Source organism: Rattus norvegicus, chromosome 6 (assembly GCF_036323735.1).
Source record: "Rattus norvegicus strain BN/NHsdMcwi chromosome 6, GRCr8, whole genome shotgun sequence".
Lineage (NCBI taxonomy): Eukaryota > Metazoa > Chordata > Mammalia > Rodentia > Muridae > Rattus > Rattus norvegicus.
In genome coordinates this window covers 128,680,174-128,702,312 of record NC_086024.1, presented here as the reverse complement: position 1 = coordinate 128,702,312, position 22,139 = coordinate 128,680,174, and the positions used below count along the sequence as shown (strand labels likewise).

Sequence of the window (22,139 nt, the reverse complement as noted above, 5' to 3'; positions counted from 1 at the left end):
TTGCTGCCTAGCTTTTGTTATCTTCCTCCACGGTCTGCTGATACCCACTTTTAAACACAACTAAGTTACTTGAAGAACTTCTTGGCCCTGTCAAGGCATGTTTTTGAGTTCTGGGACTAGCCCAGTGTGACTCTAAACCAAAATTAGTTCAGTTCCAAAGGTAAGAAGATGCGACATCTCTCAGTCTCCCATGGGGTGCTCCACCTTGGATGGACTTGACTATGTGATTTTCCAAGTCTTGAAGGTTCTATACATTTTCATCTGTTTACTCGGTTGATGTCCTTTTATACGGCCAATCTCCATCCCTCCGTTTTGAACAAAAGTGTAACCCAAACTTCACACATGCATTTCCTGTAACACTGGAACTTCGATGGAGCCAGAGAGTTTTCATCACACTGCCCTGGAGCTCTTCCTGCCCATTTCCAGTCAGCACCACTCCTCGGAGGCAAGCTGCTCATTTAACTCAATTTTAACGCAGTCACCCGTTCAACAAGCACTCACAGAACACTTAGTGTTGGCCAAACAGTGGGTATGCAGGGAGGACAAGACAGGCAAGAGCCCTGACTCATGCAGTGTTCAATACCACACACAGATGTGAAATCACAACAGAGGTGATTGTTTTGCCAACAGGCTGAAGGTGACATAGAAACATCTACAGGGAGCCATTTTCCTCCCATGGGTCATCAAGGACAGCTTCCTTGAGGCAGTGGTGTGACTTGGGATCTAAACAATAGATCGTACTTCGTTAAAAGAAAAATCAGAAGAAATATATTCCAGGGATAGGGTCCAAGCAAAACCAAAGTGATTACCCTAAAATAGAATTTAAGGAGTCAGGATTCAGGAGCTCTGGGCTGTGCAACGGTGATGGTGTTGAAGAGGCCCCATTGTGGCAGCTGAAAGACAGGTCAGAGAAATGGGGGGATAGTGAGACTCTTTGAGGAGACAGCACCACCCAACAAGAGTTGTAGCAAAGCCTTTATCTGCATTTGTATCGGTTCCCCCACCAGTCTACCTGACAGCCAACTGTGTGAAGACTCTTCCTCATGCTCCATGTCTTAACTTGAGGTAAATTGACCAGACTGATGATGGATGACACTGGGAATGAGGAAGAAGCAGAGCAAGGATGTTCCTGAGGCTCAGATAGCATGGTGGATGGGTACCACTGATGGAGATGCTGATAAAGGTTCCTCTGTGACTCTCATCAGGAAGCTGACTGGGAAAGTTGATTCCAGTTTGGTCTACTGTGCTGGACCCGGCTCATAGCATCCAGAGGTACTGGCAGATAGACTGTTGGAATGCAGGAGGGAAGGGACCTGGCCGGAGATGAAAAGCGCTCTGTCATTTACATCTCTTCATAATGAAGCCATGGGTGTGGTGAGATCTGTGGGGGAGAGGTGAGAGCTGCCAGCCAGCTGCTGAGGCCTGCTGGCTTATAAGGGTGAGCTGGAGGACAGGACCCCATTAAGGGGAGGAGGAAAAGAAGGAGGAGCGCAGGTTTGAACAAAATCCAGCTGCCTAAGGGCTGAGTTGAGCAGGAGCTGTGGTCGCCTTTGTTGTCCTACAGGGAAGGCAGGTGAGGTGAATGATCAGACACATTCAATGGCTGTACAACATCTGGGTCTGGTTTCCTTCTGTGGGTAGAAGTCAGACTATGAGTTGAAAATGAAGGCTCGGGGTTAGGGACGCCTGCAGATGAATGAGGTGGCAGCAGAGTGGACAAAAGGAGGGAGGTAGCTTTGTTCTTATGGCTCCTCTGGAGCTTGTTCAAAACCAATATTCAGGCTGGAGGGCAGAAGGAGTTTTGGGTACAGAAGGTGGAATTGGGCGTTCTGGGATGGTGACAAGGGAGATGGAGGGAGAAGTATCCTCTCCTACAGGAAGCTGAAGATGGTCATTGGCTGAGGGTCTGTCTGTCTTTGATGTGAGTTAGGAAGAAAGGCTGGCTGAGGGTGATCACATATATTTGTGTGTGTGTGTGTGTGTGTGTGTGTGTGTGTGTGTGTGTGTGTGTGTAATGGCCGCATGCATCCTGTGTCTGGGTACAGGTCTACTGGAGAGATATCTTCCTGCAGTCAGTGGAAAAGTAAGTTGACCAGGGATGGAGGCAACGTCCCGAGGTAAACTGGATAAAGAGGAGGTACATGAATGGGCTCTACCAGACTGAGAGCCACCAGGCTGGGGTATCTTACAAAAGCTGGGTTGTCAGGTGGGAAAGGGTATGGTTGGACAGCATGTTCTGCACCCAAGCAGGGACAGGAGCTTCCTGAGGGTGGGAATTGTGGTCAACTATAGGAGAGCAGAGAAGCTGGGCACCTGCAAGTGAGACTGGGCACAGTGGAAAAGGAACGTGCATGACAGGAGCTCGGGTGTCTCTCCTGAGCTCTGCGGGGACTCTGGGGAACTAGGAATGACATGGCAGCTCTGCATGAGGAAGCTGGCCTGTTGGTAGTGTGATGAGTGACAGGGATAGCAGGCATTTGGGTAATAGCCCTGAAAGACAATAGAGGGAGGGGTAAAAGCCAGGCTAATAGGAGGGATGGGCCCCTATGGGACAAGCCCAGGAAAGACGGGGTCCCTGTCATAGGTGGAGCCCACTGGCAGGGTGTGCACATACAGCTGCTCTACAACAAGGCAGGGGGAGGGCTCGGCAGGCCTAGGAGAGAGACAAGAATTGGGACCACTCTGGGAATGCTGGAGCTGTCCTCTGGACGAATGAGGAGGGAGTGAGGCTGGATTTGAAGGTCGACAGAATGAGCCCTGGTGGGAGATGTTTTCAAAGACTGTGATGCACAGGAGTCTTGGGGAGCTCTGGATTTTTCAGGAAGGGCCCCTTGACTAGCTTCCTCTGAGCTCCTACATCCTCAGCAGCTTGCCTAAGAGCAGAGGGCAGAGACAGCCTCTTCCCAAGTATGTAGCCAGCACTCTCTTTCTTTAGCTTCATCCCCTCATCATGGTTGGCAATAGTGAGGGGCAGTCTGAACTTTCTTTGTCGCTTCGAAGTACAAAGCAAGAAGAAGCTGCTTCAAGCCCTAACACCTTATTGAGCGCTATGTAGACATCACCTCACTTTTCATCAGAGTCACCCTTAGGGTAAGATGAGGGACAGTGGGGTGATGGTGAGGTGAACTGGTACTGCTGGACAAGGGACTAGTAGGCAGTAACTCACAGTAGATGGTGAATAATGTCAAGTACGGGCAAATGGATAGCACTGAATTTCGGGATTGAAGGTAGGGGCAAGGTCAGCCATTGGAGTTTGCTTACACTGCCAAGAGGCTCTGAAGGCAAAGGTGGTCAAGATTCTGGGGAACGTTCCATTGAAGAGCACACAGAGAGAGGTTGGGGGAGAGAGGGAGGGAGAAGGAAGGGAGAGGGAGAGAGAGAAAGAGAAGGAAAGAGGGACTTCAGGAAAATGCAGGAGAGAATGAGAAGAGAGAAAAGAGTGGGTGCTAGACCTCAGTTTGCAGCTTGGCTGGCACCCTGTACTGTGGTCTCTGGGAGATGGGAGAGACAAAGTTCTCAAGGTCATCTTAAGCTCAGCAAAGAGCAGACTGATAAGAAGCCAGGAAGTGAGGTCTGTGAGTAGGCTTGGAACCCTCCCCAGTTCCAGACAGGCCTTTGCAAGGCTGCAAAGCCAAATTGAAAGTTCGTAAAAGGATCCTCCATGTAAATCTTGTAAGTTTCGTCACATCAGATACTAAGGTAAGTGTTCAGCTGTGCTATGAGGCCAGGAGTGGCATAGACAAGGAACTATGTGGACATCTTTGTAACTCTGAGCACAGGGAGTCCCATCATTTCCCTTCCCCACATATGACCAAATAATTGTTCCACTTGTTGGCTGAATACTTATTTTGTGAGTAAAGCCTTTCCTTCTCAGTCAGAAGTGAAATGTAAAAACGTCCTCATGACAAGAGTAAGTGGCAGTTGTTCACACTGTAAGTGGCCAGAGAGCCAAGTTTGACAGGGGGTAAAGGGCTTGTAGCGTGGTGGTGGAGGGAAAATTTTCTAGAGCAAGAAGAAGAGGTTATAAAATGAGGAGAATATTCTAGAAGTTTTTTCAAAGCTTATGACTTGCTGGGACATGTGCAGATTTTTCCCCCTTTGACTCGGCCCAAATCCCTTTCAGCCCACTAGCTTCATCCTTCACAGAATCTCAGAGTCAAGACTCAGGGCCAGAGCACCTCCTTAAAAGTATGTGAGAGCAGAAATCTTACAGACGGCATAGGGGTGATTTGGGAACTGGACAAGGTTGGAAAGCCTAGAATGATGGCTGCACAATATTGTCCCTAAATCAAATTGTCAACATCAATTAAAGCAGTAGCAGCAGTGGAAGTCATGTATTGGGCACCTACTGAACCACCCTCAATCGGTCAACCATGTAAGCTGGACTCCTGTTTACAAAAATGAAACTAAGGGCTGATTCCTCGAGGGACAGGTTCTTTGCTCATGATGAATGTCAGAGCTGATGTAGACCCAGCCCTGTTCTGCTGGAGTTTCCTACTACCATTCAGCCGTGTAGTCCTATTGAAAGAGAAGATCAAGTTGTTTGTTTCATATAGCGCGTGCGCGCATGTGTGTGTGTGTGTGTGTGTGCGCGCGCGCGCGCGCGCGCGCTATATGGGGAGTTCAGAGGACAATCTTGGGTGTCACCTCATGAGTGGTAAAATCCACTTTAGTTTTGAAACAGTGACTCTTGCTGGTTGAGTCCATTAAGAAAGGTAGATTGGCTGACCAACAAGTCCCAGGATTCTGCAAGTCTCTGCCTCTCTGAAGCAGGGATTATAAGATCACATCAATGTGCCAGGATTTTTAAGCCTGAGCTCCGGAGACCAACTCAGGCTGTTGTGTTTGCAATGCAAATGCTTTACTGATCAAGCTCTAGATTTGCAGATCTTCATCTGCTTTATTAATAGTAAGAGAATTAGGCAGCAATCTGGGATCAGAAGCCATTCAGAGGTCAACAGCTACGAGTCATGGTGATACCTACCTGTAATCTCAGCACTGGGAAGGCGGAGGCAGGAGGATTGCTATGAACTCCAGGCCAGCCTGAGTTCCATAGCCAGATTCTGTCTCAAAGGGAGGGAAGGGAAAGAAAAGAGAAGGAGAGGAAGAGGTTGAAGAGATGGGAAACAGAACTGACAGCTGTTCTTGGAAGTATGAGCTTCCTGGTGTTTTGAACAGCTGGTTCCAACAGGGACTGCCGCCAATCCCCTCTAAGCCTCAGCTAGAAAGACCTTGGACCATAAGGAGTGGGGGTCGAAGTGTTAAAGTGAATTAAGTTTGGCCTATATGTTGCTCCATACAAGTGTAACCCAATTTGTTATGTAAACAGACTGTAACTGATCAGTGTAACAATCACAGATGGCCAACTGTTCAAAAACACTGTCAGATAAGGTAGTCACAAGCCAGTTAGGCTGTCCCCACCTCACTTGTATTTTCTATAGGTCACCTGCTGTCACTGTGAATTAAACCTGTCCGTGTCCTTTATTCATTGTATTGTTCGCTCTCTGAGTCTCCCTATGTAGCCAGCCTGACACGAATTCATGATCCTTCGCACCTCCACCCCCACCACAGCACTGGGGTACACCCTATCACACATGCCTGCCTCCTTTTCAGACAGAGTCTAACTAAGCATGTAGCTTTGGCTGACCTGGAACTTGCTGTGTAGACCAAGTTGGCCTCATCCACTTGCTTCACTTCCGGCTTCTGGGTCCTGGAACGACAAGCTGACTTTTTGTCTTTGGAGGGATACAGGGTCTCTCGTAGCCTAGGCTGGACTTGAACCCCTATGGTGTAGAGGATAACCTTGAATTTCTGATCTTCCTACTTCTACCTCCCAGCAATGCTTGGATTGCAGATGTACGCCACCTTGCCCAGCTTATGGAATCCCAAGGCTTAGTGCGGGCTAAGTAAACATTCTACCGACTGAACTGCAGACCGAGCCCTGATACCCATGTTTCCGGGGCATGTACACAATGGAAATGTATGTGGCTGGGGACAGACAGGTAGATCTGTCCCACCCAAACAGAAGGGTTGGGAATATTTAGAGGCATCTCTGAAGGACCGGAAGTTACTTCTGACTTTGAGGATCAGGGTTTTGGTCCTCAGGATTGCAAGGCAACACGCTTTCACTTTCTTCATAGTTTAAGGTATAAATGGAAGAATCAGGAATCATAATAAGCCTGGAGATTGGGCAGGAACCCTGACTGGTCTCCCAGTTAGCAGACAGCCTCACCTGTGACCTGTGCCAATTTACACAACCACACACCCTCACGAGACCTTACTGCTCAGCGTAGCATCAGAACACGCACACTGCCAACTTCCCAGAGTTTCTGTGAGGCTCACGTGAGACTCCATAGAAGAGTGAGATGCCCCCATCTGGGCTCTGAGCTTACCTCTCCCCACAATGGTTCTCTTCTATTTTACAGACTCCCTTCCTTCCAAATGGGCTCTTCCTTTTACCGAGTTCTCCTAGTGGTTGGCTTCTGTGCTCCAATGTCCTGCATGTTGTCATTCAATTCCAACCACCGAGAGTGCCCCCACCCTCTCTCTATGAAGAGAAACCCAGCCTCCCAGGTGACTCCCAGCAACACCAAGTTCGCCTTCCTCCTATACCAGAGGCTGGCTCAGAAGAGTCCAGGTCAGAATATCCTCTTTTCTCCTGTGAGTATCTCTACTTCCCTGGCCATGCTGTCCCTGGGGGCCTGCTCAGCCACCAAGACGCAGATCCTCCGGAGCCTCGGTTTCAACATCACGCACATTGCGGAGCACACCATCCACCTGGGCTTCGAGCAGCTGGTCCACTCGCTGAACGAGTGCCACAAAGACCTGGAGTTGCGGATGGGCAGTGTCCTCTTCATCAGGAAGGAGCTACAGCTGCAGGTCAAGTTTCTGGACAGGGTTAAAAAGCTTTATGGGACCAAAGTCTTTTCTGAAGACTTCTCAAATGCTGTTACTGCCCAGGCCCAGATCAACAGTTACGTGGAGAGGGAGACCAAAGGGAAGGTGGTGGATGTAATCCAAGACCTTGACTCTCAGACAGCAATGGTCCTGGTGAACCACATCTTCTTTAAAGGTGAGGCTGATTTACTCTTTTCTTTCTCTTTCCTTCATTTCTCTTTTCTTATTTCCTTTCCTCCCCTTTTTAAGTACTTGGATGTTTTCTTGTTTGTTTCCTTGCTTTTGCTTGTTTGTGTGTTTGCTTGTTTGTTTGTTGAGTAGGGTCTTACATATTTCAAGATGGCCTCCATCAAGCTACATAGCTGAGGATGACCTTGAACCTCTGATTCTCCATCTCCTTAGAACTGGGATTATAAGTGTGTTCACCACACCCTATTGATGCAATGGGGGACTGAACTCGGGGCTTTGTGCAAACCACACACCTCTACCACCAACAGAGATACAACTCCAATATACCTCTGATTTCTATTTTTTTTCCTTTTGCTGTTGTGTAGTCAAGGAAACAGGTGTGTACAGCAAGGTCTAGACAGCAGGGTGTGCCTGAATTCACATCAGCTTTGCAAGTAGCTACCTGTACATTCTTGGCTGTCATCTGTTCTCTCTCTCTAGCTGCCATTCATTAATAGCATGGGGCCTCATTTACCCTTGTGTTAGCATGAAGCAAGGGGCTGTCCTAAAGAGCTGTGCTCAGCAAGAAGGGTCCCAAAATGTTCTCTGCAACTCTTGAGGAGAAAAGAGCTTGTATTTTGGCACCAACGGCAGTCATACTGCTCCCTAAACACTTCACGGCAGTGACACACTAGGCCCTTTCTGGCCAGTTTAAAAACCCAGTGGTAAGAACAGTTTCAAAGGTTTGGAAGTGTAGACAAGCTAGTCTGTCATTCATATCTGCCTAGGCATCACTGTTTACAGTGCCACTGTCAAAAATGACACTTCTCTGGCGCTGAACGAGCAACAGGTTTAAAGGCACACGACCCTGAGTCTGTGTTCTCCCTCTGTCCCTTTCTTGTTCCACTATCCTAAGTGCGTTTCTGAAGATCTTCCAAGGGCCAAGTGCCCGCTCTGTGCCAGTCTCTGCCTCTTGGCTGGGGATCGCTAAGCACACACAGCCTCACAGGACCATGCCTGAAGTTGAGTGCCTAATCTTCAGAGCTGTGTGTGCCACTGTGTCATGGTTCCTTCCTTCCCTCCATCCTCCCATTTACCCAACCTCCAGTCCATCCATCCAGCTCTTCACCTACACGTCCATTTTCCTATTAACCAATCACCAACCAACCTCCACATCCGTTTGTTCAGTCAACCTCCAGTCCAGCCATTTGTCTAGCCGTCCACCCACACATCCTCCAAACACAAAAAAGAGGACAAGAAAATTGACCCGCTTTCTTTCCACGGTGAGATACCTTCATTTGTTATATATTGTCCACTTTGGCTTAGTTCTGATGAAAGGTCATGTGCACAGTGTAAAATCATTTTAAAGTGTCCAAGTCTTAAAGGGTCTTCGGTTGCTGGCATGTTCACCAAGACTGTGCTGTGCTGGAAATATAGACAAGCTAGTGACTGTTACTCGTGTCTGTCTAGAGCAGAGGTTCTCAACCTCTTAGTCACAACCTCTTTGGGGGTCAAGTGACCCTTTCGTGGGAGTTGCATATGAGATATCTTCATTACAATTCGTAACAGTAGCAAAACTGTAGTCATGAAGTAGCAGGGAAATAATGTTATGATCATGGATCACCACAACATGAGGAATGGTATTATAGGGTAGCAGCGTTAGGAAGGTCGAGAACCACTGGGCTTTGCTGTTTACTAGGACAGTGTATTAAAGGACACCGTTCTGTCGATCGGGCATCGCCTTTGAAGACAGATTTAAGTTGCTTTCTGTAACTCCACAGCTCATTTTCCTCCTCAGGAGAGAGACCCCTGTCCCCTCAAGAAAATGAGCTGCCTCTCCCGACTCCTGCTCTTCCCTGCTGCAGACCAGTAATGTATCCCCTGTCTCTGCCACCTGCCTATTTTAGACATTCCAGGTGTCTAAATGGCATTCAAACAGGATTCCAGGTCATGCCTTTTGCATGTATCTAAGGTCCATCCATGTTCACTAACAATTAACAGCAGCTGCTCATCCTCTAGCCAGTTTCTGTTTTCTGTGCCTTCCCTTTCTTTTCTATTCCTTGTTGCTGACTGCTAATTTGACACTGAACAGAAGCCGGACATTGCCTCTATCAAGCTTGGACCCAATGTGGAGTGAACTAGCTCCCTGCCCTCATTCACTCGAGCTGAAAGATACTGTCCTCTGGACAGGCAGCCTTCTGCGTGTCAGATGGTGGGTGCTCAGGCTGACCCTACTCCAGGCTACGGTGAATACCTTACTGTGACGTTAGGGAAGGCTCCTTTTGTGTGGAGGGCGTCTTGAGACTTTCAAGTGTGCACCCAGGAGAGAGCCTGCTCAGTCATTTGGTCACTTTAAGAAGCTGGGAACCTCTGTAGGTGACTGCAGAGCTGACACCAACAGTCGCTTGGTCGTTTCCATAGTCTCGCTGCTATTTGCTTTCTCTTCTAGTTTATTTATTTATTTATTTATTTAGTGTGCTGTGTGTGTGTGTGTGTGTGTGTGTGTGTGTGTGTGTGTGTGTATCAGAGGACAACATACAGGAGTAATTCTCTTCTTCCATCACCAGGGATTGAACTCAGGTTGCCAGGCTTGGCTGGAGGCACCTTTATCTACTGAGCCATCTCACCAGCCCTCTATTTCTCATTATCTGTCTTTCTGATGACAGCCACAATGCGGGGCGGTGCTAACTCATTATGGTTCTGCTCTGGATTCTCTAATGACTAATGTGACCTTGGGCTTATTGGCTCTGTAAACAGCCTACCTCTGGACAGTAGTACAGTGAGTGTCTGCATATCTTTAGCGTTTTCCTTCCACGGTGTCGCCATGGTGCCATCTTTTCCGTTGAAATATTTCCTAGTTTACGTTTTCCCAGATTTTAATTCATTTTTCCCTCATTCTCACTTCTTACTTCCCTAGGGTTGACCTGGGGATTGCAATTAGCCTGTAGTTATTAGCATGTATTCATGGTTACACCGATCATCATTCCGACGACTATGAGCATTGTTTTTCTCAATGGTTACATTTCCTCCATCCCTTTGGTGTCATTGTCATAAATCCTACTTCTACGCATGTGTGCCCACCAGTGTAAATTTATTATGATCGATTTTCTTTTGTTCTAAAAGGAATTTATGTTATGTGCCTGTTTGTCTGCATGCATGTGCACCACATGTGTGCAGTGCCTGTGGAAGCCAGAAGGGGGCACCAGATTCCCCCCAGAAGTGGAGTTCTATTCAGTTGTGAGCTGTCATGTAGGTGCTGGGAATGGAACCTGGGTCCTGTGCAAGAGCAATCAGTGTTCTCAACAGCTGAACCATCTCGGCAGCCATCACTTTAGGAGCTGCCTTTTCAGCAAGGACAACATAACTTCTATCCGTCTAGATTTCTTCTTTATTTAGGGACAGCATCTCACTCTACAGTCAAGAATTTGCCTTCTTGATCAAACTGGACTTGAACTTACAGCAAACTCTCTGCCTCTGCCCCGATCTCTGGAATTATAGGTGTCTACCACTACAGCCACCTGCAAAATACTCATGCTGCCTCCCACGTTCACAGCATAACTTCCTGTGCTGGAGTGGCTCCATGTCACTGTCCCATCCGGACCACAGAGGCCTCTGTAGCTCTGGCAAAAGCTTGTTTGCTGTTGTTTCAGTTTACTGCTCTCCAAGTTCGTACTTTCTGAAAAGAAACCATCTGTTCATGTTGTTAAGGCCACCTCAAATGTGAGGTTGCTTCTTTGCCTTTGACTGATTATGATGTCTAAGTATAGATTTGTTAACTGTGTTGGGAGGTTTCTATAAACCAGGTTTTGGGAGCCTCTGAGTGCTTACTTCTTCCCATGACCATCTTCTCTTTCCTTCCTCTCCCCTCCTTCTGCTCGGTACTCCTCATATGACAGACTTACCGATCCGTTTTCTAACTCAGTGTTCATTGTCTTCCGTTAGCTCTAATATGCTGTTGGGTCTCTCGAGTGAAACTTTCATTTCTGTTACCATATTTTCCAACTCTACGCAATGGCTTGGAATGATTTCTCCAATTGCAAGTGAATGATTATTAGAGACGTTTGATTTCTAAAAAGCTCTTTGAGCATGTTCAGAATAGCTGCTTTGATGCATTTGATTTACAAGGCCGTAGCTGGTTCGCCTTAGGAACACACGCTCCCCATGCTCTAAACTTTCATATTGCATTTTTGTTTGTTTTCCTTAAAGTATCTAAATATTTATTTTAGTTGTGCGTGTGCACATGTGTTTCGGGCGATGAGTATTTAGACACCAGTGTGGTTGCCTACAGAGTCCAGAAGAGGACATCAGATCCCCCCGGAACTGGAGGTATAGGCAATTGTAATCTGGGAGCTGACCTGGGTCCTCTGTAAGAGCAGCGAGAGTTTCTAACCTCAGAGCCATCTCTCTGGGTCCTTTGCATGTTTTCGGCCCAACAATGTTAATAATGTAAATCAATTCTAGACATGAACTACTTCCCCTCCAGAGGGTTAGTCATTGTTGTTCCTTGTAGCAATTGCTTCCTGTTCCTTCCGAATGGATTCTTTAAAGTCACAGATGTCTTCTTGGCTGGAAGATCTCCCAATAGTTGTAGAGGGTCACCATGTGCATATTGCGACTTGTCATCCACACTCACCTCGGCAGACTACAACTTTGACTCACCCTTTATTTTCTGTCTGTGCATGCCCAGGCCTGCTGGCAGTGAGGGCTCTGAGACACCCAGATAGTTCCCAAGCTGATAGCTTTACTCACGTCTGGGGCCTCTTTGTATTTGAGATATGCTGAAAGCTTCCAAACTTCCTGTAAACATTTGATTCTTTAGACATTTATTTGTTTATCTCTCTTTCATTTTATCTCTTATCCATCCTCCAGACAGCCAGGCAGTGAGGACACTTGTCTGTAATTGCATTTGAAATACACTCCCACACCTCTAGGGAGAAGGCATTAGGCACGGAGTGCACCTCAGTCAGTTGTGTGAGTGGGGTCTCCCCATCATGATTCAGTCGTTTGCCTTGAACAACCTCTCCTTGGGTCACCACGGCTGACTGGGACAATGTTCAGGGAAGGGTAGCCATGCAGAGGGACTTGCTCTGTCATTTTTGCTGACAGGACCTACCTCCTCTTTTCTGTTTGTTTTCCCAATCTTTGTGGTTAGTGGATTATTTGTCTTGACTGTTATGTATGCTGGAGGTGTTTCGGAGTTCCGCCTGCCACTGTCTTGGCAAATGTCCTCAGGGAGATGATATTTGCCTTGGCTGGACTCCAAGTCTGATCAAATACTGACGGCTTTTATAAGTCATTCTTTTGGTACTGCAGGAGGCAGGTTAGATAAAGACAATTCTTTGAGGATGAGTCTAGGACTGTTTTTGTTTTGAGATATGTTTTCTCTGTGTAGCCTAAGATAGCCTCGAACTCATAACCCTCCAGCCTTGGCCTCTCATGTTCTGGGATTGCAAGTGTGAGAGCCACTATGTACAACTTGAGAATGAGTCTTTGAAGTATTTCCAGACCCATCTTGATTTCACTGTAAATGCAGGCTGTTATTTTTCAAGACCATACAGAAGGAAGACTCAGGAGTAGAACTAGAGCCTGTTAGAATGCCACAAACTTTACCACCTCTAACAAGACACAGTTCATTGTCTTTAATATTTTGTTTCTCAGCTATAAGCATCTGAGGATTTTTCAGAATTTTAAAGGAGTTGATTTTGACCACTGCTGGCAAGTGTGTGAAGTATCAGATACTGTGTGTGTGTGTGTGTGTGTGTGTGTGTGTGTGTGTGTGTGTGTGTGAATGTGTGTCATAGTATTAGATAAGTAGAGTGTACTTATATGTATGCAAGTGTAGTGAATGGTATGTGTGTGTGCATATGTGGTGTAATAGTTATTGAATGTGCAATATTTATTGTGTAAGTAAATATATTGTACAACATTTATCAAATACATGCAAATGTGTATGGTGTGTGGAGTATACATAGTATATGTTGTGCATGTAAAAGTGCATATAGGAGGGGGATATGTGGTATGTGTGGTGTATTTGGGTTGGTATGCAAGTGCATATATGGTATGTGGGGTATTTATATATGTGTTTGTGTACATGTGATATGTGTGTGTATGTGTGTATGATATCTGTTACATGTATGCAGGGAGTGAATTGTTGTATGTGTGATGCATATGTTTGTCTCTCTCTCTCTGTGTAGTGTATGGTGTGGCCTGTGAACATGTGTTTTATGTGTGTGTGTGTGTGTGTGTGTATTTGTGTGTGTGTGTGTGTGGCATAGGCTGCGTGTATGGTATGCTGTGTGTGTGGCGTATGTGTGTATATATGAGATGTATAGTATATACATATATGTGTGTCATGTGGGGTGTGTGTATGGTATGATATGTGTGGTAAGTGCATATGTATACACATGTGTGTTGGGAATCAAAGTCTGGGCCTTACAATGCTAGTTAGTTGTTTTTATGGAAAACTGAGTTTTTAGAGGTCCTCTTCTGCCTGTTTTCCCTGGCAGGTTTCAGGGATGTAAAGCCCCTCTTCTTTTGCCTTAAGTCCTCTCTCCTTCTGCACCGATGTAAGCCCTCTCTTCTTTCTCCACACTAGCCAACTGGACCCAGCCCTTTAGTGCTGCAAACACAAACAAGAGCTTCCCATTCCTTCTGAGCAAGGGCACCACTGTGCATGTTCCCATGATGCACCAGACCGAGTCGTTTGCCTTTGGAGTGGACAGAGAGCTGGGCTGCTCTATTCTGCAGATGGACTACAGGGGAGATGCCGTGGCCTTCTTTGTCCTCCCTGGTAAGGGCAAGATGCGGCAGCTGGAGAGGAGTCTGTCACCCAGGAGGCTGAGAAGATGGAGCCGCTCACTCCAGAAAAGGTGAGCATCACTGTGAGCTTGTAGGGAGCTGTTCATCCGAGGATGGGTCATGTGGTGGCAGCTACTCAATGGTAACTCCTGTGTACCAAGCCTCCTCTGCCTGCCAGACAGTGATGTTGGTACTGTGTCCACACAGTACCATACCAATGTCACCATCTCCTAGTGCACAATTTCCCCAAACAGGCTTCTGGAGGGTAAGTAGATGTACTGGTTACTTTTGTGTCACTGGGGGCAAAGCACCATGACAAAAGGCAACTTGAGGAGGAAAGAATTTACTTTGACTTACATGTTCAGAGGCTGCAAGTCCATCATGGTGTGCCGTGTAGGCTCAAGGTGGTAGGCATGGTGACAGGGACAGGAAGCGGAGGGATAACACCTTTCCCTGCAACATGAAACAGAGAATGAAACAGGAGTGAGGGGCAAGGCTGCAAACTCTTGAAGCCCACCCCAGCGAAGTACTTCCACCAGCAAGGCTGTACTTGTCATAACCTCTCCAAGTGTCACCACCAGCTGGGGACCAAGTATTCTGATGCCTGAGCCTGTGGGAGACATCTCTCTTCAAACCGCCACAGTGAATCGTGCGAGGCCACACAGGCAAAGCTTTTAAGTCCAAGTAGAGTTCACTCCAGAAACCAAGCCATACTGAATTCCACGAAACTGTTTGTGTAAAGGCAAGCAAGCAAACCAACAGAAGTCTTGGTGCTCACTTGTAAACTGAGGAGCACAATGGTGCTGAGTCACTAAAACTAGAGGTTGCTAAAGCCGAGTTACTCCTTAGAAAGTGGCAGAGAGTGTCTGGGAGGTAGGAAGCGCCTAATAACGGCGATGTTGTAAACATTGTACATGTTGTAGAGAGTATACGGAGATCAATCATGTGATACAGAAGATCATTGAATATTTATTTTCAGTCTCTTCTCATGATTCCTTGACATATTCATCATCCTCAGTGTTTGCCATCTAAGAGAAAGGAAAAGATGAGGTTCAGAATAGTAGCCATTTAAGGAAGATGAGGACCAATGTCCTGGGAAAGGCAGGCAAAGTACCCAGGAGTTTGACAACAGAGGAAGCTTGCTTTCCTCAGGGGACTGCTTCAAGGGTGCAGTGGTGACGGCAGCCACAAGCCTGGATATGGACAATGCCTCGGGTCTGGGCTGGGTGCTCCTGGCCTCTTATTCCACTGTGATACAAGATGACACAAATTTCAAAACAGCAAGGAAACACCCTTCAAAGCAAAATGATAATGCAGATCAGAAAGAAATGAAGTGGCCAGATTGCTAATGGGTCACACAAGGGAGGATTCTCTAAGGCCCCGATTATTGTTTGGGGCTCCCTTTTATGAGGCTCAAAAGGAGGAGGTTGGGTACTAAGGGCATAGCAAGGGTGGTTCTCTGTTTTGATTGATAGGTTAGATCAGATAATCAATCATCTGCCTGCTGTTCACACCCTTCTCATTGTGCATCTCATTGTGACCATATGCACACACAGGTGTGCACAGAGTAAGCTGGTGAAAGGAGAGTTCTCCCTCAAAGTCCACATAGTTTGTCTTACTGCATGCACACCCAGAGCCAGCCCAGGCCTGACAGTCCATTGCCAACACACAACTCCTGATTGTGTTCTAAGACGTGTTTTCAAGGAATTCTTAAGGAAGGTAGATTATTCTGTTGATTGGAGCAGGTGTCTATGTAACTCTGTACAGGTTGGGGTTCCCAAGAGGCCAACAGGTTGCTAGGTACATTGTCTAGAGCAGTAGTGTGCACAGCCCAGATCAAGTGGAGTCCAAGCTATTCCCTACGCTTACCGGCCTCGGGTGGGGGACACGAAGACATACAGGCTGTGGGATGGGGGATGGGGGTAACAGCACCATCAGAGACGGAAGGTGAAGAATCGAGAGGCACTGAGGGCTTGTTGGGGTGTTTTTCTTTCCTCCCGCTGCACCGGTGCTGGGTTGAGGAAAACGACAAGGCCTTCAGGAGGCCGCAGGAAGGTGGAACTCAGAGGGAGCCAGGGAATCCAGAGGTGCCCAGGCCAGCAGAAGAAGGAGTTGTCTGTGGTACTAAATATCAGGGAGGTTTGTCAGATGAGGACTGAGGTATCTCTCCAAGGTCTTGTGCTTCTCTTTCTGTGAGCAGCTGAGCACACAAACACAGGCAAAGCACTGCAATTACACCTAAAATCTTTAAAATAAGAGAAATGCTATTGAACGTGCCCAGGAGAGCAGCTCCGTGGTAAATGCTCAGTAAATGAGCAGTGTTTGCTCTGGGAGAGGGAAACCATTACAGAAGAAGTAAACATGCCAAACTGAAGGCTTATGCTGTCCAATATGGTAGGCTCTGGCCACAACTGGTCTCCCATATTTGAATCTAGTAAAGTAGAATAAAATTAAGGCTCAGTGGGTGCAGGTTCTGACTTCCAAGCCAGACAACCTGAGTTTGAACCCCAGGATCTACAAGTTAGAAGGAGCGGACTGACTCACAAAATGTGTCCACGCACACACAGAGACACACATGCACACCCACCACTGCACACCAAGCTCCACCAAGCAATCAGTGTAACAAATGAATTAATCACAGTAAGAGTTTAGCTCATTGTTTGCGATAGGCATGCCTCAAATTGTTCAGTACCCACATGTGCCCAGTGACAAGCATATTGGATAGGGCAGGTGTAGGTATATTCCCAGCATGGTACAACACCCTGTGGGGTTTTGTCACCCTGGGGAGATTATCAGGGTGTGCTTGTCTCAGGAAGTCCTGCTGGACGTGGCCAGTACCTAAGCTACCATCACTTCCTGATATACCCATTGGCGTCTGCTGTGGTACCCATGCTGATTCGTCCTCTCACCTCAGGTCGTTACTTGGTTATAGGATCCTTATGTTCTATTCTGATACCCAGAGATGAGCTTGCTCATCTGGGAGGCTCAGAGACAGAGCGGCCTGGTGCTTTGGGACTGGGATGAGTTGACTTCTCTGGCGTTCAGGAATGGGGCTGGAGAAAGCTCTGTCCAGAAATGCCACATGGAAACAGGGATATCCTGACCTGGTCGCGTCTCTTTTACTCTCCATAGGTGGATCAAGGTGTTCATCCCCAAATTTTCCATTTCTGCTTCCTACAACCTGGAAACCATCCTCCCTGAGATGGGAATCCGAGACGCCTTTAACTCAAACGCTGACTTCTCCGGAATTACAAAGACACACTTCCTGCAGGTTTCTAAGGTAAGTTGATGGAGATGCGTGCAAGGAAGTCCATGCCAGGAGGGACAGCTAACAAAGGACTCCCATCTAACTGTGAAGGTGACAGGCTGGAGAGGGTGAGGTGTTTAATGGCCAAAGAAAAAGTCAAATTTCGTGGCCGCCAGGCCTGGGCCATCATGGCCACCACAACCTGTCTCACAGGTGCACATAATCCCTCTTCAAGAAAACAGTCTGTACTTCTTTGAAAAGCAGGTCTGTCCCTGGCAAGCAACATGGTTGCCACATGTCAGCAGTGGAAGAATAGATAAGCATCTAGCATCTCTTCCTTCCCCACCATCTTGAATTCCCAAGCAAATGTTACGGCGGCCGCTGCCCAGGTGCCTTTGTACCTGTAAATGCGGCATTTGTGCTAAAAGTGGAGGGCTGGATCTAAAAGGTCAGATTTTGGGTCCTCCTGTGAGAAATTATTGAACTCAACTCACGTGTGATACAGTAATTCTTGTATCTGAAATCGCTCAGTCTGGCGGTACAGCCGGGTGACCCATGTCCTCATGTCCCACAGAAAGGGTCTTCATTCACTGTGTTATCTGCCTAGCCTCTGTCCACAGCCAAGTCCATACTCCTCAGGTTTTTGATCTGGCTAATTTATGTCTATTTATATGATAATTTGATAGTGGAGTATATGATGATCAGATACTGTTCTGAGAACATTTTTGTCATTGGTCCCCAAGGGAAAAGACTGAGAGGTCCCCCATGGGATATGAAGAACCCAGTAGAGCTTTACCCAAGGGGAACACTCATATGCACCTGAAAAACCTTGCGTTCCCAGTCCATGATGTATCTTGGCCGTTGGTCACAAGCTGGGAGCCTCCCCCCTGAAAGAGAAAGCAGCATCAGCCTTCGGTAGCAAGAGGCTCAGGGCACAGCTTCTGCGGGAACCACTGACGCTTGTTTTCCCATTCACAGGCTGCTCACAAGGCTGTACTGGATGTCAGCGAGGAGGGGACAGAAGCCGCAGCAGCCACCACCACCAAACTAATAGTCCGCTCAAGGGACACCCCATCTTCCACCATCGCCTTCAATGAGCCCTTCCTGATTCTACTTCTAGATAAAAACACAGAATCCATTCTCTTTCTAGGGAAAGTTGAAAACCCCAGGAAAATGTAGATTGGAAGAGAGCTGTTGGCTGGCCACACACTAATAATTCACAAGAAATAGGTGTGTGTCGGAAGACGCTAGCAAGGTGATATCAAGACCCATTTCCTTGATTGAGGTCTACTTGACTCCAACAGGAGAGCATTGGCCTTTGGGGTTGCACGCTGGGGCCCAACCATAGAAGAGACATCAGGGTCTGGTCACCCTTCCAGTAGCCCCTCCCACCTGCTTTCCCATGTAGCCTTTTTCTGGAATGTGACAGGGCAGGCACAGCTCAATGCCTCAGATCTCTTGGGAATGGCGGCGCACAGGACTCGGTACCCTTGCTTTTACGGCTGACTCCCAGCACTGCATTCAATAAACCTGAAATGTGAACTTAGTGGCAACAGACCGCCCCACACACCTCCTCCCATCAACAGGGCACTAATCTGAAAATGAGGGATTGCCCACTTCTGAGTAGCTGGGTTGCCACTGGTGACATGGCGGTGGCTACGTGTGATTTCATTGTCTCGGTTGCTCAGTTGAGCTCTTCAATGGCTCCCCGCATGCGGGGTCTCGATGGGAGAGACCATTCAATAGCAATTAAATGAATCTGTGGACAAAGAGGTTGTGACAAATTAGGGGGTCACAAAAACCATGTAAGAGGGTGGGGACACTCAAAGGAGAGGCATGAGAGGGACAGTGGGGAGGCCCTGCGGCTGGAGCACTGTGTGTTACAGGAATGCAGATAAATGGAGAGAGGATGACCAGGAACACCCACTGCCCGGGAAGGCAACTTAGGCCAGGGAAGGGATAGGAATGGGACGCTCACTGGGTTTCTTAAGCAGGAACAGAACAAGTATCAGTGCTGTATGGATTGTAAAGACCTCTCCAATGTGGCCACTTTTCTAGCCCTCTGACTGTGGCTGTTTATAGTGACAACAGTCTGGCATATCCTGAAAGCCACACCGAATGCCCTGGGCTCTGGAGGCAGAGGCGGCTCACTGCCTGAGCCTCATTCCCCACAGTCCCTCTTCTGCACCGCCTCCACTGCCAGGTGCCCTGTGTGGGCTCCTGGCAACCTTCAGCAAAGCTCGGGTTCCTTTTCGGAAGGCACTGGTGCCCCATCATCCCAAATGCTGGCTTTCTCAGGCTGTTACATAGGGAAAAACAAACAAACCAGAGAGACTTTATGCAGGCTTTCAGAAGAAAGTCGGGTGGGGTGCCCTCTGCTGGGAAGCATGCAAATTGCAGGTTGGAAGGTTGAATGCTGCATGTGAAGTATGGATAGGAAAAACTTGCCCCCATGGGCTGGTCCATGACTTCAAAATCATCAGCAACCGAATGTTGAGAATGACTAAGCGTGGAATGACTTTTTTACCCAAGATGACTACCACTATTCTAAAGGCAGTTAGAACTCATAGAAAACAGGAGGACGGCATTTCCAAAGGGCATCTAAATGAACAGTTGAACTATAGATTCCCAGGACTGAACCCAGAGTACCAGGCTCTGGGCTGCTCATACAGTCCTAGAGGTACCTGTACAATGTATGTAGCTGTGATGGTCAGGCTTGACTGTCAGCTAGACAGAGAGAGGCTTCTGGGTATGTCCAGGAGGGGTCATGTAAGTGTGGTTCATTGAGGTAGGAAGGTTTAATTGTTGAGGGGTCCCATTCCTTGGGCTGAATCTCAGGCTAAATACAAAGGAGACATCCAGTTGCAAGCATTCATTACTCTCTTCTTTCTTTCTATGGATGCAGTGCGACCAGCTGCCTCAAGCTCCAGCCACCGAGACTTCTCTGCACCGTTCCCTTGACCCATGAGGCAAAACAAACCCTTCCTTTCATAAGCCGATTTTGCCAGGTTATGTATTGGTCCCAACAACAAGACTAGTAACCATTACTCTACCCAAGCTCTACGCCTTACACATCAGGAGTCTCCTTGATGGGACACCGTTCTTTGTTTAAACCATTCACTGTTCTTGTTCACTGTATATTCTGCTTGACCAGGGTGTACAGAACATGAGCTCTCCGGCGTTAACGAGCCTTCAGGATGGATAGATGAGCTGGCTCCGTGTCAGCTCCCAAAGCACCTTAGAAAGTAAATAAAAACAATGGCCGCCCATTCCTATCTGTGCAGTAATATTTTAAATATTGTAAACCATGCGAGGGGGGCACCCTGGCTAGGGCACTGGGCATTTGGAATTTCTAAGTGGGTGTCCATTCTTCATCCCCAACTTGGCGAACTAGTCTGCACTGAACTGAGCACCTACTATGGGCAGAAGCAGCCCTGAGGCTGGGGTGTGGTCAAGAATCACTCCCACATTGTGGAGTTTGCAGTGAAGTAGGAGGAGGAGAGGAAGAGTCAACACTTGCTGGGACAGAGACTGTTCACATGGGCCGAAAGCACTCGTGTGAGTACCAGCATTGGAAAGACCACAGAGTGCACGGTTATGGCTTCAACTGTGTCTCTGTCCCTTGGGGGCGGAATAAAGGTGAGAGCTGCTTCTGGGGTCTGGCATTGGGGACCTCACAAGCCAGACAGGTAACCAGGATGCAGACAAGAGGCAGAAGGGACCAAGCTCAGGAAGGAGGACTACAGAGGAGCTTCAGTTCAGGCTGTCTCAGACAGAATAGAAAGGCAGCCCTGCCCCCACACTGACTATGCATCCTTTAGGGCTGTGTTTATTCTCCATGTGCCCCCCCAAAAGAAATCCAGATCCCGCCCATGTCATCAGGTTGCCCAATGAGCAAGCACATTGAAAGTACTGAGGAAGACTCCTCCCAGATCACCGGTGCTCAGGGAGCACTACCCATGCACTGGTGTTTCTACGGAGGCTGATGTCTAGAAGAAGGGGACCAAGGATGGTTCTGCTAAGCTGGGAGCTGTGCAGAAAGGCAGGCATTTATGCAGAATGTCTTCCGCCCACCTCCTCACTTCTCTATCCTCAGAGGCATCCATGACACCTGACCCCCGGCATCTGCCGTCTTTCCTGGAGCTAAGAATGGGCTGCAGAGGAGCCTGCTCATGTGTGAGCTTGCTTCCGGGTGCTAACACACCTCTTCTCTGCAGCCCGAAGGGGAGCACATATGAGTCCACAGGACAGTGGCAGCATTGCTTGCTTTGTGATGTGAAGACTGGTGTGATAACACAGAGCAGGCGTGTGGCACAGGACCTAACGTGTGGCACGGGCTCTGCTCAGCAGTGGCCACTGCTCAAAACCACAAGCCATGTGTTCAGAGCTAGTTTATAAGTCACATCTCCTTCCTCCACTGTCACGGGTAGCCATGGCATACAGAGAATGGGAGTCTCTTTTACTATTAATAAAGTCTGCTCTTAGACAACCTTATACATGGATGTAATGCATTCTGATTACTCTCTCCTACCCTCTCTCAGTCCCTTTTTTCCTTACAAGTATTTCTCCAATAATTACTAGTTTTTGTTTTGTTTCGTGTCCCACAGAGTTTAAATGAGATTATCTGTGTGACCCTGAGTTTGGAGCCAACACACGACCAGAGCCTGGTACTCTCAACAGTGAGAGTTCATGCCACCCCCTCTTCCAGAATCTGTTAGTTGCCAATTGGCCATCAATGTGACGAAGTGAGTTTCTGTGCGGCACATGCATGTGCCAGCCCTGTACCAACCCAACAGACACAAGCACCAATTGTGTGAGGGTTATTTCCACAAAGATCGCACAGACCAAAGGGAAATGAAGTGTTGTGTGAGCCATCGTAAGAGTGTGGTGACATTGTGTGACAAGCATGACCAGAAGAACTGACATGGCCCAGGCAGGGACAGAGGGGGTGGCTTTCTGAAGGAGAGAGCTGGGCTGAATCCTAAGAGTAGTGAATGCATGAGTAGGCACTGGCATCTGTCTGAGAAGC

General features: G+C 47.8%; 1 protein-coding gene across 3 annotated transcripts; it reads left to right on the top strand.

Annotated features, from left to right (window-relative positions):
• Window positions 1–1,528: 1,528 nt before the first annotated feature.
• Serpina9 (serpin family A member 9) lies at window positions 1,529–18,663 on the top strand. Of its 3 annotated transcripts, none has more exons than NM_001106754.1 (5): window positions 1,529–1,578; window positions 6,426–7,072; window positions 13,661–13,934; window positions 16,996–17,143; window positions 18,089–18,649. In NM_001106754.1, the coding sequence occupies exons 2-5, from the start codon at window positions 6,442–6,444 to the stop codon at window positions 18,287–18,289; spliced, it is 1,254 nt and encodes a 417-aa protein (NP_001100224.1). In that variant the 5' UTR covers window positions 1,529–1,578; window positions 6,426–6,441; the 3' UTR covers window positions 18,290–18,649. The 3 variants fall into 3 exon arrangements, with proteins under 3 accessions (NP_001100224.1, XP_063117838.1, XP_038968002.1); XM_063261768.1 differs by lacking the exon at window positions 1,529–1,578 and adding an exon at window positions 3,515–3,699 and having other exon boundaries at window positions 18,089–18,663; XM_039112074.2 differs by lacking the exon at window positions 1,529–1,578 and having other exon boundaries at window positions 6,425–7,072; window positions 18,089–18,663.
• The last annotated feature ends 3,476 nt before the right edge of the window (window positions 18,664–22,139 follow it).